At 46.7% G+C, this 22,429-nt stretch overlaps 1 protein-coding gene across 1 annotated transcript in view; it reads right to left on the bottom strand.

The window, feature by feature from the left end:
* Positions 1–20,660, bottom strand: part of PABPN1 (poly(A) binding protein nuclear 1) — a 72,010-nt gene extending 51,350 nt beyond the window's left edge. The window contains exons 1-3 of the mRNA XM_069634023.1: positions 20,308–20,660; positions 8,061–8,175; positions 7,901–7,968 (exon numbers count right to left, since the gene is read on the bottom strand). Of these exons, the coding sequence (XP_069490124.1) occupies positions 7,901–7,968; positions 8,061–8,175; positions 20,308–20,541 (417 nt within the window). The 5' untranslated portion in view covers positions 20,542–20,660. The remainder of the gene's footprint in view (positions 1–7,900; positions 7,969–8,060; positions 8,176–20,307) is intronic.
* Between the last annotated feature and the right edge of the window lie 1,769 nt (positions 20,661–22,429).

Raw genomic sequence — 22,429 nt, 5'->3', positions numbered from 1 at the left:
TGGTTCGAGGCCGGCCTTAGCAGGACCGGCCACCTCTGGGTGGGTGGGGGGGGGGGCACGTTCCTACCTCTGAGTGATCTGGAGGAAGCCCTGGGAATAGGTACCCTTTCTCCCTTCCGTTATCTCCAACTTAAAGGAGTTCTCACTGAACCATCATGGGGGATACCCTCAGGAGGGACCTTACAGACTGAGAAACTTGTCCTCTCTGCCAGGGGCTCCAAGGGGATAATATCTCACCTCTATAAGCTCCTTCTGTTTTCTGTCCCAAGAGACCCACCACCGGCACGCACACAATGGGGAAGGAACCTGGGAGAGGAAATCAATGATGAAAGATGGACAGAAATGTGCAGGCGGGCTAATAGATCCACGGCCTCACTCCAATATCGTCACCAAGCACCCAAAGTGCTCCATCGATGGCACTACCCCCCACAGAGGATTGCTAGACTGAGGCAGGATATGATCCACACTGCTGGAAATGCAAGACCGTGAGGGGGGAGGGGGGGGGGGACTATATTCATATGTGGTGGGGTTGCCAGCGGTCCAAAAATACTGGAGAGAGGTGTTAACTTGGATTAAAGGGGTTGAACGAACTTTTTGCCCCTGGCTTCTCCTCTTCGGAATAGACTCCGGAGATGGCCAGGAGGATACCCAAGACCATATGCTGCAGACTATGCTGGTGGCGGACAGGTGCTGTCTCGCGCAGAAATAGAAAAGCCCCGGAATGCCGGGGAAACAGCATGGGTCACCAAAGTGCGGGCCATCTACGATATGGAACTCCTAACGCATATACTTGACGAGGCTAAGTCGAACATTGAAGAGAAATGGCTGCCCTTTTTTGATAAATACGGAAGCCCCGCCTAGTGTGACACACCCCGCCCGGGGACCCCTCTCTCAGGGGATATAGGCGACTGCCCATTGACTCGAATGCGAACTTTCTGAAACTGGGCTCATGACCTTGGCGCGCAAAGTAACACATTACGACAACACCACTATGCTCTTCAAGAACCCCAAGCACGAAATGAGAACTTGAACTGGAGGAGGGAGGGGGGGGGGAGGGAATGTTATAATTGGTTCTCTTGGTATTTCGTCTTCAAATATGTTTGTGATATTATAACACATGCAGAAATTAATAAAATATGATTTTCAACAAAATAAAAAGTACTTTCAAGCGTTTGGGAAGGGGGAACGGAGGGGGGGTTGGGGGAATGAAGTCTCTTCCCAAAAAATGAATTTAACATGCAACTGCAGTGATATAGTTTGATGGTGCACACTTCGAAATAGTTCAAGGCACAACAAGCTTCACCTTCCTTTTTAGACTCAGTCCTAAAGGTGAAGATTGATGCTGCAGCCCACAGGTGCCAGGTTCCTCAAAATAGCAAATCAATGCCAGACACCTCCGGCTGACGCACAGGGAGCTCAATTCTCTTCCGGTAAGCAGACAGCCTCATAGTCTGCATTGATGGGCTTCAATGTGCTTTATAGTACATGGCAGTTTTGACTGTCGCTCAGGCGTCTACACTTGAAAGATAATTTTTCTGGTGTGGTTATTTGTTAAGATGGATTTTCAGAATTAGCACTGTGGGCCGATTCAGGGAAGCCACTTTATTACGTTATGCAAAAAGTATAAAAATACAATACATTAGGCCTGAAACTCTCAATGAAAAACCACAGTAACACATTTGCTATTATATACACATTCACCTTGGTGTGTTCGGCACAAACAGTTCACTTAAATACAGGCAGATATATTGGCAGATATATGCACATATACATGCATACAGGCAGATAAGTGGAGTGACAGGACAAATGGTTTTGCCTCCCATGTCATTTTTGTAATTTGAACATGGGGGGGGGGGGGGGGGGTTCTGTTCCAGAGCATGCACACAACGTGCACATAGGTGCCAAGTACAGGGGGGCAAAGAGGGCAATTAGCCCCTTCAGCACTGGCGGCAGGAACCCCACTATGCCCATTTCGAGATGTTTCAGTTTCTGACCATACATGCTAAGTGATATGTATGTACTGTGTGCATTTACATAATTAGAATTATAATTTTGCATTGATATAGCGCTACGAACCCTCAGGCATTTCAGCGCTGCTTATTACCCACGGTGTGTGGTGCTCATTTATCGACTTCGGAAGGATGAAAGGCTGAGTTTGGTCCACATGCTGCTGGAGAAAAAATGTTTTGGGCTTAAAGTAATATACATGAACTGCATGTGGTGCAGTGATTTTGAGCAGTATCAGGGATACACACTGAGTTCTGTAACTGTTGAGGGATAAGTGCAAACCAGAAATCTGCAAAGGTATCACAACAGGTACATTTAACCAATACAGATATGTTATAGGTTCAGTTCTGCCTGTAGATTTTTGGGCATTCCCCCCACTCCCTGAAAGCAGTCAGAAAAAATAATAAAAGTTTGAAATGCGCCGTTTCGATTCGGATATGGGTCGTGCTCCCTCAATGCATTTGCTTCCTTGCTTATATTTAGGGCAGGGGAATTTCTTCCCCTATAATGAAAATCAAAAGTTACCACTCGTGGTTGGGGGTGCTCACTTCACTGGCCCCTTCTGCAAGATCAGAGACTGATTGCCAGGAGGAAAGATCCAATCCCATGCCTGAATAACGTGCTTGCCAAAGAGTAGACTTAATCTCAGAGAGAGAAAGAGTACTTTCTTTTGTTGCAGCGAGGGTTCAGAGCAGCCCAGGTGTCCATTTACCCTGGTGATGCTGAGAAGAGTGAGAGTCAGGTGTGCGGTGCTGCGTAGTTTATTGTGCAACATTAAATAAAGCCATTAGTGTGCATTAAGTCCGGCAGCCTGTGCAAAATATGTCTGGTCAGTCAGTTGATATTTTTTCAGATTTATACAGCATGGTGGACACTTACCGATAGAGTGTAAAAGCCATGTGGGGGAATGTAGTGCGAAAAAGCTATTCGTACTTCACTGACAAACATTTTAGAGCATATAAAAATCATGACTTTTCCTAGCAAAATATTTAAGGCAATGGTTAAACGTGTGTGCTATACCGCGATAACCATGGTATACCATCATTTCATAAGAAGGTTATCATACCGTCATAAAATCAATACCGTGAGACCCCCAATTCCATGACACACGGTCATTGAGCTCTAGCTCCATCTTCACGTCTCTGCACCCTTGAGATCCTTTGTACGGAAGGTACGGAAGGTAGTCAATTGCCTGTATACTTCCATCATACGTGCTCCGCTTGCTGTTCTACCCCCCCATGCATCTTTAGCCGAAATCTGGTAAACTTACTGCGCCAGACCCTGCGCTCGAAACGGCAAGTTGATTACAGCACAGTTAACCGACCGTGTTGTCCTTTGCATGACAGTGCATATCCTCATGGGCCCATTCTAATATTATGTATGTACTATTCTACGGATAAGGCGGCACCCCTTTATTTACTAGGCATGGTCTTGATTTCCGCATCTAGCCATACCCAATCATTGCTTCCTTCGCTATCGTACCATCCTGCCCGTCGCCGCTTTGGTTCTTCCTATTAGTATGAATCTGCATGCACCTTTTATCCCCACCCCTATCCAGGTAACAACTAAAGTTGCCCCTCCTCTGGAGCAGTACCTAAACTGTGTACTTAGCTGCGACCCATCTAATGTTAAACCTACTGATCATGCATCTAGCTGCCCTGCTATATTGCCTCGGGATGCTCTGCTATAGGGCAGCAGTCACTGAATGCTGGGGCCCCTATAGATTCTGCATCTAGCTGTCCCAGTTTTATTGTAGCAATCATTGATTCCTGCATTTCCACAGGGCAAATTCACCCAGCTACTTTGATATGGTAGACCTACTTACCTTAACCTGTTCACATAAATATTACTACACAAGATTACCCGTCTCACTATTTGAATTGCTCCACTGTACCATTGTGACCACCAGCGCCATTGCTATGCCAGGTAACATCTTGATGTTGATGTTCCCATTATTGCAACTGCTAGCCCAATAAGACTACAGTCTGGAAAAATTTCCATACCTGAATCCCCTCATGGAAATCTTCACTATAAAAGACTTGCCTTGTACTGCAGGTGCCTGCATCCATCTAGGAAAGTGCCTAGCCCGCCTACGGTGTGCCGGTCACTATCCCACTCCATGTCCCACCAATTTCCTTAACACAACTGTGCCTTTCCTGCCCACCTCCCCTTTACACAGTAACTCCCCCCACTCCCCTCCCAGGACATGGTGAGGCCATACCAACACGCTAAGGCCTGCCCCCTAACCACTCTCCCACCGGACGTACCTACAAGATCTTCTCGTCTATCGGCACGGACAGCCCAGAAACATTCCCTTACAACCCTAGCTCACTCGTCACCGGCCCGCTCTTTTAAAGGTGCGCTCATCAATGCCAGGTCCATCACCGCCCATGCCTTGGATATTACAGACGTCATCAAAACTAACGACTTAAGACTTCATAGCAGTCACTGTAACATGGCTCTGCACAGCCCCAGACCCTCTTCTCTCTCTAGCCATTCCAGAGGACTATACTATAGGAAGGACAGCATAACTACTAAAGGAGGCGGAGTAGCCTTACTAGCCAAGAAAGCCTTCAACATAAGAACCTCTACTGAACCCCCCCCCTTCACGGCAGTGAAGTTATCACACTAAAAATCTCACTTACACACTACATATCGTCTGTAGGCCCCCCAGGTGCAATCTCCACATTTGAAGACAATGTCACCTCACTTCTGGCACACAATATGAAACCCCACTCCAAAGTTATAATTCTGGGCGACTTCAACTTAGACATGAATGACCCACAGGATACTCACTCCTGGCCAATTCTATGAAAGGCCAAGGTTTGACACAAAGAATCTGCTCACCAACACATGATAAAGGGCGTACCTGAGACTGGATAGCTGACTGCGTCTCCGACATCCTCTCCAACACCCCCCACGCCAGAACACAATCATCTTCACCACTACTCATCACCCGCCACTTGTACCTACGGCTCCATCCAGAAGTATGAAAAATATCGACCGAGATAACATGCTACCACTAACACCATTATTCCGACAATGACCCACCATCAGCACTGATCAGTCAATACAATAAAGTCATGATTGCGGCTATTGAAAAAGTAGCCCCCCCCCCTAAAAAGCAAAAATGCCAAACCTAATGCACATATTAACTCCTGGTTTACCCCCGAGCTCCATACCATGCACGCTACCAAAAGGACCGCAGAAAAGAATTGGCTAAGTCACCAACACCAGTGAACAAAATTATTTTCCAGACATTAGCCAACAACTATAAAAGAGACATCGAAATCATTCAAGCAAAAAGTGAAGTCTACTTTCGAACGCCCAGTCTAATACCAGAGAACTATTCTCCATTATCTGTGAACTGGAATCCCCAGCACCAATCCCAGACCATACTATCAAAAGATGAACAATGCTGCTCAAAAATTTTAAATGCCTTCGCAGAAAAAAATACTAAAAAAACTAAAAAAAACAAATACGACAACAAAAAAAAAATCTTACCCCCCAACCCAAACTTCCCCAACTTCACCACCCTCCCCGAACTCCTCAAGGTGAGCAAGTTTGCCTTTACGCCACTGTCCACCTCGGACACCATTAATATTGTTAAAGGCCTAAAACCCTCAAGATGTAAGGACACCTGCCCTGCAACCTTGGTAAAAGAATGTGCGACTGAACTTGCATCCATCGTTACCACCCATTGTTACCAGCCTTGTCAACAGTTCTTTTGCTACAAACATAGCAGCAAAAGATCTAAAAGCATGGGTCCAACTATTACTTAAAAAACCTACAGTAGACCCTAATATCCCCATTAATTTCCGTCCTATTACCACATCTACCTTTTCAATTGAAAATCCTTCATCGTGCAGCTTACCTGCAGATCCAGAAATTCTTGGAATGCAATAATCTTTTGGGCCTAAGACAATCAGGATTCAGGTCATGGAACAGAAAAAGCCCTCTTAGATTTGAAAACGCAAATGAACCAATATAAAGACAAATGTGACCCATGTATCCTCCTCCTGCTAGACCGCTCTGCTGCTTTTGATTTGGTCAATCGCGATATTTTATGCCAACCCCTATAAAACAGCAGACCACGTCTCTTCTGAAGCCATCAAATGGATTAGATACTCTTTCTAATCAGACCACAAGGGTCTACTCTGAAACTGCAGCAGCCTCCACCTGCACTGGTAACCTATCGTCTACCTTATACAATGCTTTTACCAAGCTCTTATTTGATAAGCCTGACAATTTGGGTATCACATATACAAACTATGTGGATAATCACTCATAACGATTACTGGATGCTATGACATGCCCAAAATCTACCTTGAAATCCAGGCTTGATGGCTCTCAATGGATTTGGTCTCAATGATAAGACAGTTAATTCTGAAATAAATCCAAGCTAAGGAATCTCTCACAACAGTACACATCTTTTAACGTCAACAGCAATACTATCACGGTTGCCAACGAAATAAAAACTGAGTCTACCTTGACTCTTCCCTGACCTTAAATAGACAGGGCTTGGGAGGATAGCTCAGCATCAATGTGCTCGCCATAGAAGCAAGACGACAGAGCAACGTCGGTTCGATCCCCTGGCCAGCACTTACAAACCTCTGGGTTAGGCTTGTTATAAATAAGCTATCATAACATATCATATATCATATCATAACGCTATAGTGTCCTCTGCAGCCTACACAGCGAAATTGATTAGAGCCAGTAGACCATTCCTTTCTACGGACAACTCCATCACTCTGGCCAGAACCTTGATACTTTCCATGATTGGAGCTAGTAGCAGAAATATCAACAAAAAAAAAAAATTACAAACTGTACAAAACAATGCCATCAGAGCAGCACTGAATATTCCCATCAACGAACACATTTCAACTATTAAGTAGAACATCCACTGACTCCCAGTCCAGGATCAAATTAAAAATTCTCATGCTCACACACAAATGTAACTCGCGTAAGGCGCCACTTACCTTAGCAACCTGATCAGCAAATCTCAATCTAACACAGACCTACCCGGTCTTCTTACATTAACCTCCTCACTGAGCTACAGAAGACAAAGCAGGTGGCTCAAGCTTCCCGGTATTGGCAGCCAAATTATGGAACGCCCTCCTCACCCAACTAAGGAATGACGTTTCCCTCTGGTCATTCAGGAAAAACTTAAAAACCCCCAACTATTTAGGACTGACCATACACCTCAGACATCTTGCAGCTCATAGCACATATGCCGACTACACACACCGCCACTACCAGGACAAACACTGTGCACACATAGCCCTAGACATTGCATCTGCCGCTGCTCTCTGTCCCTAACTCAGCACGCAATTTTCTGTAGGTGTGATGCATATGTGTACGTATAATATAATTTACAGCGGGGGATCAGTTACTTGCCGTCATTTCAAGTACTGTATATACGATGTAGGCATGTTCTACTGCACTGTGGCGTGTAACTAAGCCACGCTGGTCCTGGCCAACCAGATTGCCAACATAGAGAGCCAACAAGACTTGGACGAAGAAAACATCATTCAATAAAGTGATAGACTGATATAAATTAGTCCTTACTTCCTAGCCTCCTTTAGGATCATTTCTTGCCTAGGTAGGGGGCAATCTGGAATAAGATTTCTGCAGTTCTTCTGCCATATACCCATATTCTGAGCCCTATCCATCCCAGTCCCCACACCTTGAGGTGCTGAAGAAGAACACTGCATGGAATATGCGCCCACAGAAACGTACTAAATGCTATACAGTGTGTTCCAGTGGTCTAGTCGATCAACAAAACGAGGTCCAATCGAGCCCACAGAAGGAGCCAGTCTGAAAATTCACCTAGAGTATGCATGCTAGCTAGTAACTCTGCACACACACAAACACGTGTGGAAAACGCACTTACATTGCCTACATAGATAGACCTGGCATCTGCCTCCATTTTCTCTTCTACAGACATAATGACAGGACCAGCTGCAAGAAAGGAAAAAACAGAAATGTGATTTGGGCCCCTGGAGTAGCAATGGCATGGCAAATGTATCCTTATACCGAGTAAACTAACTCACCATTGCCTGGAGGAGGGCTCATGTTCATTTGTTTCTCCACCTCATTCTGTAGTTCCTTCAGCTTCTCCGCTTCCTCCTCCATCTCCCGCACACGGGCTTTGATGGCCTCCAGCTCCTGGGGAGAAAACCAGTCACAGCAAATGAGAGGAGGGGGGAGAATACAAGCCAGACAGACAGACTGCACAACAGAATGGAGAGGATAAGACAAGCTATGGCCCTGCGCTACCTCAAGGCAACCACAAAAGCAGTAGCTGAGCTTCTCCTCCTACTCCCACCACTATGTAGTTGTCCCGAGGGCCTTGCAAAAGGTCTGTCTTGGGCTGCTATGCATAAAGTAGCACCGCCCTAGGAGACAGAATCTCCTGGAGAAAAGGTGGTTTGCATTTTGGCTCATTTGCATGCTCAGAACTGGAGGTGAACATCCAGCGATGACGTGGCTCAAATAAACTATCAGACTTTCACATTTCAGGCAACAAACACAGATCTGGCCCTTCATATATATGAAACCCCACAAGTTCATTAGATGATAAAGACCAGGAAATAAGAGGGGTAATGGGACTCACCCTTGCTGTTTTCCAACACAACTGGCAGCCAATAACACACAAGGAGTCCTAACACTAATTGTTCTGACATTCTAGGGTGCAGAAGCGCACCGATGGAGCCAAGCCCCAAATTGCCATTCAATTAACCCAACAGTTCTTGAGGTGGACGAGGTCTCCAGATATACAGAGACAGTGTGGCATTTCAAAAGCGACCAGGAGATGAAAGCACAACGGTATAGCACTGTGCCTTGCAAAAATAACCCAGGAGCACCTGGGGCCATCAGCACTAGTACACCTCCATAAAAAGGTACAAGAACAGTCACTTTAGGTTATGCTGGAATCCTATTTTGCGCTCGCCATTGGCTAATAAAACAGAGTATTGGCGAGTTAGAAGTGGTGCGCTGTGGGCATGTGGCAATTGAGGGAGTGTCCTTTCACGCCTGGCAATTATCTTGGTGCCAGGAGGATAGCTATGGGGTGATGGGTTTGCTATGGAAGCAAGACCACGCAGAGCCACACAGGTTTGAATCCCAGTGCCACTCTTGGAAACTAGTTCTATGTTGATACATCATTTTTATTGATTTTTCTTCAATGGATGTTTTGCCGAATTTCCCCCCCCTCAAAAAACATACAGCTCATACATTTGTGTGTTGGGGAGGCCGCAGGACCGCTGCCCCCCAGTTGATAAATTGCCTACCCATGCACCCCTTCCAAACAACCCAAACAAAGTTTTCGGCAACAAAAACACCTAAAAAAGCCCACAAAAAAACAAAACAAACAAGGCAATGAATTAACAATATAGCTAGATACCGGACTTAGTATTGAAGCACATTATAAAAGATGAATTAGCTTGAAACTTGCATTTTGTGGCCAGTCCTACATTATCTGGTTACTGACAAATTAGGTGTGGGTGCGGGGGCAGAAACCTGTACCATTAGAATAGCTTGATATGCTTCTATGCCACTGGCCATTTACTTCAACGTTATGTAGCTAGATTGGCATCTGCTGGCAAAATAAGATGGACTAAGTATGGCTGGGGCATTTCTTGAGACAACCCCAAAATATTTTTCCCAGTGAACAGACTTCTCCCAACCTACCGCACTAGAAAGCAGATAATATCCATCTGTACTTTTATCTGGAAGTGGGATGAGCCACAGGAGTAGTCCTGCTACAAGGTTACTCCCCTAACTATTACTACATAGGCTACCGGTCACTACCTCCACCCAAGGATTTCACTTGTGGAGAAGTGCTCGAAATAGCCAGGAGCTATAAAGCTCCTGGTTAAAGCGAAGTTAGCTTGAAATCAACAGCAACTTATGAATCCTGTGGCACGTAGTGCCAGACAAACATAACTATGTGATATTACCTGCATATATTTGGGAATGCATTTTAAAAGGAGAATAAAGAAAAGACACGAGGGACATTTAGAGCATATTGGAGAACATAAAACGGACAAAGGGTTTGCATTTTTTGCAAAGTTAGATATGCGGTGCACCATCTACTAGCTCCCCAAGACCCCCAGGGGAGGTAACTCCTGCATAAATGGTTAAACTGCTTTTTGCTCCCGGTAATCAAATCCCAATTTCAGTCCCTGTAGTGTGTCAAAATCCTCTCAAGCCATTAACTGAAATTGGCAGATGACTCACACCAAGGCGTGTCCTCTAAAGCAACATAATTCGGCAGCACAGCCCTGCCCCCTGAAGGATAAAATGCATGGCCACATGATACAGCAGCGGACCAACAGGATGAGGTCACTGCTCAAACCAAGAACAATGAATGAACCGAACCATATGCTCTCCAGCAACATTTCCCAGGGGAAAATACAAAACCAAATGAACACAGGTGGTGGACTGTTACAAGTAGAATTTCAGTGAACTTCACAATGGCCAGTTCTAGCTTTTGAATGCACTTGCTGGATAAGGGAAGGCTCTTTGCAACCCATCAAGACCCATGTGGACCAATGTTACACAGGGTGGTGGTTTGCAGGTACTGTGGCCCCTTGTCTACCTTATGAAGAACATCTTATGAAGAACATCTGTCCAGCATCCCCAGAGTATACCTTCAATAACTTGACCATACTTTGCTACACAGCTTACCACACCCTGCAGGTGAACCAAAATCGGGTGAGATTTTTAGGGAGATTGGCTGGGAGAGCAGATAAATTGAAGAGACAGAAGGGGGTGGAAAGTTCAGCCGACAGATGAGCAAGTGATTAATTGGCTGGAGTTGTGCAGTGCAGAGGGACAAGATTTTCCAGGTAGCAGACTGAGAAGACTAGCTGTAGTTGGGAGGCTGTATCCTATATGGATTGCCTGGGTACAGGAGTTGTGATACTGCTGCATGCAGAAATCTCACTCATACTAAACGCAAGTATATCTGTGATAAGTGAGGTGCAAATGTATTCTGAGACAGCCAGGGGGGAGGGGTGTTTTCATGGAAAAAGAATTCAGCACCTTAATTGTTATTTGGAGAATGTAATTATTTACACTAACCATGGTTCCTGTCAAAAATTGACAACACACGGTCTAAGTGGGTGAAACACATGTGTCATTGAGCTGAGTTCATGTTGAAATTTTCTTTCTTGCTGCTTATTTTTACTGAATCACATTCACATGGTTAATTGTATCGCTATCCAATGTTGCCTTTCGGTCGTTAAGTTCATTTGCCAAGATAAATGCACAATTTAAAAGTTACTGCGTGTTTCGATACATTCTTCATGGTGTTCAGGTTGTGTCATTTGATTTACTGTGGGTTCCATAGATGGAGTGTGACTGTAGCGTTTCAGCTGTGCACGATTACAGCAGAGCAGATTGTCAAAGGCAGTAGCCCAGAATTGTAAATAAGTTGCTGGGATGACAGTTAACACTGTCAATATTTCAAGTGCACAAAGCCTTATAATCTGTATTTAGAGTTGACCCTAAATAGAGTACAGGAGAGATTTGTCACACTGCATAGGGCATTATCACCAAAAAGCAATACCACCATAGGAAAATACCACAAGATTATGTAATAGCCCTCCGACAAAATCCCTAAAAGACCCCTTTCATGAAGCTCCAAGTCAAAACCATAACCATAGTGCATTAATGGGCCTTTGCTGCACCAGCCTATTCACATCTGCATCTTGATCTTCAGTGGCATGGGGCAAGTTTAAAGGTCATGTGTACTGCCAATTGCTGATGTGACCCAAAGTCACTGCAGAGGTGGGATTTTAACCTCTGCAAACATGAATTGTTGGCTCATCAGTCTGGTGGCAAAGTAATCTCCAAGAATAAGCCGTACACAGAAAAAGTATGGTGACTGATAAGCACACAATTTAAAGACCCTCTAACTTGATGATATGCAAGTTTCCACCCTGTGATACCAGGTCAGTGATGAAGGACGATGTATATTCATGGCTGGCTTGGCTGTCCCCACTGCTCCAAGTGAAACAATAGCCAGGAGGATACCTTCACTGGCCTGTTTCGGGACCATAGTTAGGGTATTTATTGAGCACTGCCATGGCTTCGGAAAGCAACAGAGCAGTTTGCAAGTCATGGGGGGAAACGCGAGTACACTGAAGACAGCAGAAATATAAGTGAGCGGTGAGCTAACGGGGGTATGATGGACTTTGATATCAAGGGTTCTACAACCAACCTGGGGGGATGAGGGGTTGGCAAACCATCCAATCTCGTGTTGGGGAGGAGCCATTCCTTGAAGTGACGTGAAAGCCCCGTTTCAGCTTACTCTTCAGCAACAAAACAGGGACATTGCTGCAATTCGTTTTCTGATTACCTTTGCACGTGTACCCAGTGGCATACTGTACCAGTTCTGAATTTTTGGGATACAGAAAATCAGAAGCACACCGATTGAACAACACAAACCAAAAGAAGGTACAACAAATAATCTAATTAACGCACGGTCAATGTCCAAATATGCCACCAAAATATACGACTAATGTGACGGAGGCATCAACATCCTAATTCTATCTGAAACATGGCTAGATGACAATTACAAGATCACCCTCAACAACTGCCCGATAACTTCAAATGCATCCAAATGTGGTGGACTGGGAATCATCCACAAATGCATCCAAACGTGGTAACTGGGAATCATCCACAAAGAACACTTGGCTATCAAATTGGAAGACACAAACAGATAAATACGAATCCTTAATCCTACGCCCATCAGTAAACCCCAAAACAAACCTGAAATTCATATTGACATACAGACTGCCAACATATGATGCAACTCTCGTAGACACCTTCACAGATCACCAACCTAGCCATCGAGCATAATCATCTGATCGCAGGATCGATGATGAAACCACAACCACACAAAAATCTCAAACCAGCCAACTAGCAGCAACAAATCTACAACAACTTGTCAAAAGAGCAACACACACGGCAGGGCATACACTTGATGCAGTCTTCGCCAATAAAAAAGTAAACCTCATTACCACAGCACCACCAATTCAAATACTTTGGAGCTACCACCTCATCATTCCCTCCTTCATAATGACACTGACCACTCCAATAAACAAGCAACAAGACAAACCACTGAGGTATGAAAAGAAATTGGAGAACCATGAAAAACTCAAACCTAACAACTTCTGGACAACAAAATAGCTCTACTCCACAAGAACGATCGGCGAAATGGCCAAAGAAAAACCTTTCACCCCTTCACGCTAAAAAGTGCCAGCAAAATGGTTTACCCCACAAAAAAAAAAAACAAAAAAGAATGGAGGATCTAAACGACTGCGAACATTTTTTTGGGAATACCACAGGAATGTCTTCAACCTTGCAATCTCAACAGGGAAAGTGCCACAATCCTTCAAATCAGCGTACATCAGGCCGCTGCTCAAAGATACAGCAGGAAATATAGAGGACCTCTCCAATTACAGACCCATCTCCAACATCCCATATCCAGCTAAACTGCTTGAAACGTAAATCTACAAAATGATCCAAGAATTCATAGAAGAGCACCACTTACTAGACCAGGCACAAGTAGTTTCAGACCAATGAGGGGGAACACAATCAGCACTCCTATCAATATGGCATGGCCTAAAAGCAAACGCAGACTCGGACAACAGTACGGCCTTGATACTTCTAGACCTCTCTGCGGCATCCAACACATTTATCAAAACATCCTCGTCACGAGACTGGAAATTACCGACAGTGCCCTATTGTGGATCAAATCCTTCACAAATAAACAGACCACATGGATGAAACGTTTCAATTCCAACCCAAGAGAATCCACATGTGGAGTACCACAAGGATCATCCTCCCCGTTATTATTAGTCTACCTATCTCAACTAATCAAGATCATCAAAAGAGACGGCCTCATCTGCTACAATTACGCTGACAATACACAAATAGTCTACAAAATACAAAGAAAAAGAAAACAACATTAGAGAACTGCCTTCATGATATATACACAACTGGATGAACTCGGACTACCTCAATCTCAACCCAGGCAAAACAGAAATAATGATCATCACAAAAAAGGAGGAGACAACACTACATGCCTTAGCCAAGGGAACTCTGTACAACCCCAGCCCCATCAAACCTGCGTGTCCTGGTGGACAACAAATTTACTCTAGAACCACAAGTAAACGCTCTACTCAAGAAATGCTTTTTTCTCCTACGAGCAGTAAAAAGGATCCTACCATTCCTGTCATTCGCCAACAAAACATTTTAACGTCATCGTCATGTCCAGAGTAGATTACATCAAAAGCCTGTACCTGGGTATGCCTGAACGACTTGTAAAAACCCCACAAAGCATACAAAATGCAGCGGCCAGGTTGCTCCTCAAACTACCCTGAAGAGAACACATTACACCAGCGCTAAAAACACTAGATTGGTGGCTACCAATAAAACTTCAATGTCCATCACGCACAGGAGCAATCCACAACCAAGGCGCAGAGTTCCTGAGAGGCAAATTAAGCCATCATCACCCAACAAGGACACTGAGAACAAGCAATGACATCCGCTTGGAAACTAAACCTTGCCACAAAAGAAAACTGAGGATCTTCTTTCTCGCACCAAAAATTTTGGGACGACTTACAAAAGAACATAAGTAACACAAATAACCTACTATTCAGAAAACTCCTGGCTCTTCACTGCATATCTAAAAACGCCCACAAGGACAGATACATAGCTGAAACGATAGCGAAGAAACCGATCCCGGATCACAGTAAGCAACCTACTACAAACAGACATTCTACGACATACCAAAATCAACTGAGCGATAGTTACGACAGGACGAAACAAAATATTGAATACACAGCTAGACCAGGACCAGACCACCGACAGAATAAATAGCAAGGGAGTAGGGAACTGCTAATCTACAGCACCTAATACCAGAGGGGATTGGGGGGGGGGGGAATTAGACACACCTGCTCGATTACACCGAGTTCAAATACAACACAGCCGTGAACGCGCCACGCCGTCAATCACAACTATTAGATAAACAAGAAAAGAAAGGAAAGTGGCAATAAAGCCTACCTATAGGAATGCTAGATAAAAAAAAGACCTGCAACAACTAGGATATATAACCTACTAACCCAAGCTCAAATCTCTGCAAAGCTAATTCACTCGAAAATCACCACAACTTTCTCGCCCAGCAAACGGCACGCACTTCACCACACTGCAACAACAACAAACACAAACAGCACACGATGTCCCGCATTGGTCTGATACTCACACCAAAGCTCAGCACCCGGTACAAACCGAACTGAAGCCACCAACAGCACACCACTTCTCTCACTGTCCTACTACCTCTCCACCTGACTAACCTAACCCTTCTTGTTTTACAGATCTGCCTGAGCGCCGGGGAGCAATTCCGCTGGTGGCGATGCACGGCATTAATACCTTTAACATATTTTTAATGGGCGCTTGGGCCTTTTATTTTCGGGTTGGATTACTACAGTTCGCTTAAAACCCCTCCTCGGAGGATAGCCTGCCCTTAGCCCAGTTACCACAAAAGACAGAGGAGGTAATACCCATCAAGCTATATCTTTACCTTAATGATGGGATCACTGCCAATTTAGTGGTAGCGTGGAGCTCAATAGGCGGTTTTGCCACTACTTGTGGTGTGTCCCTTTAAAATTACTGCAGCCAGCAGTCATGTGTGTTAGGCGGGTCCCTTGGCACATGTGCCAGTTGGAGCAGGGACACAGCAAGACATCTTAGTTCCTCACTCTTGGGCGTGACCTGGACCAGGCCCCCCCACACAATCGTTAAGGCGGGATGCCCCGCTTGTGATGGCATACCTCCTTTCCTAACCGTGGGCGTTTCCTGTGTCTGCTGGCGAACCCGGTGAGTTTGTGGCCCCGCCTACATCTCCCCTGCCTCGCAGCCAGTGCTGCACGCCGGGCATGCAAAGGGAACCGAAGGGGAGGGGGCGCATTACCCTGCCTCGGTCCACAGAGCAGGAACATTACCCTCCCCCCTTCTGCTTGAAGAGGGGGATATTGACGTGGGGTGGCCTGGTACCAAGCACTCCTTGCAGTACCCTATGTTTCTTCTCCTTGAGGGGCAACCCCTCCCCCACGCTGCACCTCGTGCCACCAGCTCCCAGGAAAGGTCAATCCCGCCCCCAAGATAGTGCCATGCACTGTCACCGCCATAGCGGGTTGCGGCTCCTCCGAGGAGCGCCTGTGCACCCTGGCGAACAGCCGCCGCCCAGGAGGCCAACATTGGGCAGGGTTGCAGCTCAGCTGGTGAGCGCTTGTGCGCCCTGACCCCACATCGGACCATTTCGCTGGTGCATCCCTCGCCAGAGTAGGCCCATGGCCCGATTCTATGAAGGAATACTGCAGCAAGTAATCATGGGTGGGGTGATTACTGCTGGAGTACTTTGCGCTCATGGAGAATGTTGACTATGAGATGACCCTCATGAGGACTACTCTGTAGAAAGAAGGCAAATCTCTTTGACGCCTTTCTCAGCAGGCTGCGTAGCATGTCAGTGACACGTGCCTGGCCTGACGTGGAGCATGAGGTGCGCCAACAGGTCATACAGGGTTGCCTCAGGATCAAGCTGCAGCGTCAGATATTGCACGAGCCCGGTATCCCGCTCATCTTCGTGCTTGGACACTCCCACGAGCTGGCAGATGTCCGGGCGAACATGATGTGCTCAGCAATGAAGGCTGTCATTAGAGGATGCACATGCAAGTAGGACTGAGGCAGTTTCAAAAGAAGCGACCAGCAGTGGAGCAGAAAAGGGGGTGGGAGGTGCACATCCCAATGCCTCAACTGCGGTTATGACCTGCCCCACCCCAAAGACTGTCCAGCGAGAGACCACGTGTGCAGTCACTGTAGTATAGCAAACCATGTTGTGCGTGTCTGCAAGGCACTCTCTACTCAGTCAATAAGCCAGGTGTCCTAGCGACCGGTGACGCAGGTCACAGCGCAAGTCAAACAACCAATGGCAGAGGACAAGCCAGAAGGAGGATGAGGTGTTCAGTTGTTGCAGCAAAAGTCAAAACGGCGTCAGCCCACGTGCGTATTCGCATCTTCGTCGATACCCGTGTAGATAGACACCAGCGCCTCTGAGCGCCATGGCGGAGGACCATTACCGACAGCTAGATAGCGTACCACCCCCCCCCTCCCCCAAGAAAGACAAACGTGTGCACATTTTTACATTCAGCGGAAACAACCATTGCCCATGGAGGCGCGTGTTACTCATGAAGACATGTCAATCGGGGCCCCCTTTTTTTTGTCACCACGGTGAGTCAGGTGACTATTGATGTGCGCTGCTGCCGAGGCTTTACACATTGTGAACTTCGTGTTTGGAGTGTACCTTGAGAATATCCAGACGATGCTAGCCAGATATACGAAGCTAGCCAGATATACGAAGCTATTCAACGGAATTGGGAAACTTGTGGGGGACCCGTTGCAGCTGCACATCGACAACACGGTCCAACCGGTTGCTTTGTAGCATCACAGGGTCCCATTTCACCTGAGGGACCACGTAGAAGAAAGGTTCGACAACCCGATCGAACTGGACATTACTGAGAAGGTGGAAGGTCCGACTACGTGGGTTTCAACGACTGTAATTGCAAGAAGGCCCAAACAACTGGACATTATACGCATCTGAATGGACATGCGTCTCCCGGACAGAGCAATCCGTTGGGGAACGACATCACACCCACCATTACGCATCTGCATGGACATGCGTCTCCCGGACAGAGCAAACTGTTGGGAACGACATCACACCCACCATGGACAACAACTGGCTCTAGGGTGCCCGTTATTTCTCCACGTTGGAACTCCATGCCGGAGACCACCAGCTTGAGCTGGATTCGGAATCGTGCTACATTACCACTTTCAGCACCCATAAAGGCTTGTACAGATGACAAGCGCCTGAGCTTCGGGATATCCTTGGCTGCAGAGCTATTCCAAAACACATCAGAGAGTCGCTAGCAGGACTACAAGGAACCATTAACATCAGCAACGACATCATGGTATATGCGAAGTCGGAGTACCTGGAGGGACTGGAACGTTCTCTGCAGTGCATTCAGCATCTATGCCTCATCCTGCACCGAGACAAATGCGCACTCATGCAAAGAAATTACGTTGTTTGGCTTTGTTTTCCAGGGGGGTGCCATATCCCCAACAAAAGTAAAGGACAAGGAAGTCTGTACCCCGGTAAATGTGTTGGAGGTGCGTAGCTTTCTAGGGATGGCCTCAAATGTGGGAGGTTTATATGGAACCTAGACATCCTTGCCACACTGCACATGGAGGTGGACAGCGCTCGAACAAAGGGTATTCAACGACATCAAGGCGGCTTTGACAGCAGAGGACAATGGCCTTTTGTGATCCGGAAAAGAGTTCAGAGATCAATGTGGATGCCGGCCCGTTCAGCTTAGGGGCCTTGCTCATGCAGCCAGGCGAGAATGGTGTGGACCATCAAGTGGCTTTAGCCAGCTGGGCGCTCTCAGTGACTGAGCCGGTGTTACTCAGAAAATGAAGAGGAGGTATTAGCGGTGCAGGCATTACCATATGTATATTTACGGCAAACCCATGAAGGTCATCACTGACCATAAAACCCTGGTACAGATCATGATCGGCTCTTCTTCCAAGCCACCAGCGACGGTGCCCGTGAGGGCTTCTCCCAGACGACACGCCACACACACCCGGAGTCAATCGATGACGCTGCAGTATCTGAAGGAAGGGGAAGAGCAAACAAGAGGGAGAATGACCAGAGGAATCTGCGGAGCGACCGCCTTGACCTGCCCCACGAGCCAACTCCCCTCAGGGTGATGGGCACAAACGGATCAATGGTGACCTCATTGGATGCCAACACGGCAGCAACCAGGAATTCCTGTTTCTTCAGAAAGACGGAGCAGTCCCCAGAGTCAAGCCCGGAGCAACGCCAAGGTACTGAGTGAGTCCCTACAGAGATGGTCGAGCATACAGTGAAGACAAGATGAGCCAAGAGAGTATGTATCCAGCGACGGGGGAATATTGAACTTGCCAGAGGATGACCCAGGAGTGGGAAGGTGCTACCCTGTAAGAGCGCCGCAGGCAGCCCACCTACCTGCGCGACTTTGGAGCGATGCCAGAGGGCACATGTTGGTGCAATTCTTCAGTTGGTATCGTTGAACTAGCATATGTGCTAGAGTTAAGAATGTTGGTGCAATGCAATAAGCAGCAAGCAGTCACGTATGTTTGCCTAATCAAGGCCGTTCCCTGTCGCACATACACCAGATGGAGCGGGGACCCAGTAAGACATCAGACCAGTGTCCGTGTCTCTTTGTTCCTCGCTCGTGGGCCTGACCTGGAACAGGCCCCACACACACACACACACACACAAAACTACTCATCCCTGTACTTCTGAAGAGACATTATATCACAACACCTGATAACTACATGCCTATAGGGTACGATATGTTGAAAGCAACTATTACACCCACCCTGACAGATGCCTCGCGGGTGGCAGGGCAACTGCCTTGTAAGGCAGAACAAGCGCACATCCCCACCTGCTTGTGCTCCACAACAGCAGACCATCACAGGAAGCTTGGCATTGAGATGCTGGACGAACAGCCAACATAGATTACGGGAGAGTAGGATCAGAACGCAAAACCACTGATCAAGAAGCTTGCTGACAACTCTGCAAAAACATTTGACAACCACTCGCCCCTATGGAATCACCCCAACTGTGGGAAGTAACAGCTTTAGAAACTCACCAAAGAACTTGGGAGTGATGAGGGACACGCCTCGTTATCCAAAGTCAACACTGACACATTACATTTGCTCACCATACAATAATTCTCCCTTGGGATCTTTAGTTCAGATCTTTAGTTCACACCGAACACAAGATGTGGCATCCTCCAACCATCAAAGCAACTAGCAATATTTCAGGAGGGGGTGGATCCTAGACATCACTATCGGCAGTAGTCACACAACACATACATGTCGTTTTATTAGCCTCTTCCCTCAACACAAATTGGGCTCCGCAAACATCTATCTGTGCTTTTTGCACACAGCTTTCAAATGAACACACTTGTTTTATTGCAGTCAACAACCAATCGTATTTAACGTGGAGTACGGTAGACGTGTTACACATGTTGTATGTACATACGCAAATCACCCCGATTCAAATATCCCGCTAGGTTGCTGATGGTCCTGCTCGCGCCCCAAACACAAGGACCCGATGTTCGCATTAAGTTTCAGATCAGCCATGCACCCGAGCAACAATGCTGTACTCCCTATTAACCGTCTTACCGGATCTTCGATGCTCGGTCCCCCCAGCTCTCCCGGCTCCTCCTCTTCCAGCTCCTCTTCCTCAAGCTCCTCCAGGCCGGGTGGTGCAGGGTCGGAAGATCCGCGACCGCCCCGCCTGCGTGCGCCACGAGGCTCATCCTCCTCCATGGGCCCCGGACCCTCATCCAACAGCATCGAATCGTCCGATGTATCGGCCCCGTGCAATCCGTTCCCGAACTCCGAGCCAGCCGCCATCACGAACCTGCAGCCACACACTGATACTCTGAAAGACGGTCAGTGGAGGGACGCGGCCAATGGGAGGGGTGCGACGCATGCCAGGCAACCAATGGCACTGCAATAGCGTCAACACGCAGGCAGCAGCGTGGAGCACCGAACCAATAGTAGAAAAGCAACCGTAAGCACGTAAAAAATGGGGCAGTAGTTGAGCAGGAGGGCGACGGCTAGTGACCAACATGATCTAGGCGCAGCCAATGACAAATTAACTTAAAAAAATGGCACGCTCGGCGCTTGCGTGGAAGTGAGCGTTACCTATCTCAGCTCGTGACCACCTTTTCACTTGGTTATTTAATTTTTGATTATGTTGTATTAATTGTATCTATATTAGTACAGATAGTCCCTGCATTCAATACGCTGACCTGTTTGGTGATAGTGTTTTTTTGTGACTTAAGCGCGCCACCAGAGCAGGGTGCAAAGCTGGCTAAGTGGGAGGCAGGCCTATAAGTGTAAGAAATTGAGGGGGGGCCTTGTGTGGGGGCGTGGCCTGAAAAGTACACAAACCATAGTAATAATAATAATATTACGCAAGGGGTCACCAGAGGAAGTTACAGTGACTGACAGCGACGCTGTGGCTGGCTGCCACTTCTGTCAGCTTGCTTGACTCAATAGCGGGTGCATCTCCCGTCGCGGCTGCGGTGGGATATGTCCCGCTGTGATCTGGAGCCCGGCTCAGCCCCACTTTTTGGAGACTGCCAGGACCTGGTGGCGAGTGACACGCTCCATAAGCACGTTAGTCGAGAGGTACGTGCACATCAGCCTCAATGGGGAGGACCATCAAGTAGGAGAGCAACAGCCGTTACCTCAGTGTGACCTTAAGACAGCCAACTAAACTGGTGAAGCCATATGAAGTAGACGCAACAGAAGGCATCAGGAAAGCTGGCGGTGCTGTACCCACTTCTGAAGACCATGTCCATACCCCTCTAGACAAAGATCAGTGTCTACAAGGCAATCATCAGACCTACCCTGATATATGCCTCCCCAGCATGGATGATCTGCCAGGAGCATGCCTGCCTACATTTGAAAATCAAAAACCCTGAGATGCACAGCTTTCAACCATTTGTGTCGCAAAGATGGGTGAAAACACCCGATTTTATTTTTGGCGGGTGAGAGGCCCATTGAAACGAATGGGCATGCAGGAAGCTTGGCGGGTGAGTCAGCTGTTTACATGGCGGGTGACACCCGCCAAAAGCGTGAGAGTTGAGAGCTATGTGAGATGGATGCCCCGCCCATAACCACACTAGACTCCTCCCAATTGCACAAGGCACCACTGACATGCCCCTCCCACATGTTAAAACAAAATGTTGACCATATGTGCTAATTAAATAAAACAAACCAACTACATTATATACAACCAGTATTCGAATACTAAAATAATCGATCATTAAGAGCGTGGCTATTGGATAAATCTCTCTACTAATAACATATAAAACCGTTTCCTTGAACAGTTGGCAAACTGTACATATAAACTTACACATATTAGCAAAGTTCATGTCTCACCTGGTGCTGTACTCTCATAAAAATGCAGTTGTAAGTGGTTAGGGAAAAAACAACCACGACTTTAATAGGCTTTGAGGAGAAGAAAGTCTATAAATGGGGACTGCATATTAGTTACAACATGCTATACAATTCACAAATTGTATTTGTCATCTGATGTCCAGGCATATATACACCCCCTATCTTATTGCGATTAAATCAGAGCAGCTCTATAAATTGAGCATCTGTGGGCAAAGCTCCCCCCTCACTCCCCATAATAGAAGTTAACAATGCTCTGTAAATTCATTTAATTGGTGATAATAGCAATATTAATAGACAGTGTTCCTGCTCCGGAACGCACTCGGGATGGCAT

Source organism: Ambystoma mexicanum, chromosome 13, assembly GCF_040938575.1.
Source record: "Ambystoma mexicanum isolate Mex_15411 chromosome 13, UKY_AmexF1_1, whole genome shotgun sequence".
Taxonomy (NCBI): Eukaryota; Metazoa; Chordata; class Amphibia; order Caudata; family Ambystomatidae; genus Ambystoma; species Ambystoma mexicanum.
The sequence above is the reverse complement of the archived record's forward strand: the minus strand, read 5'-3'. Positions and strand labels throughout refer to the sequence as shown.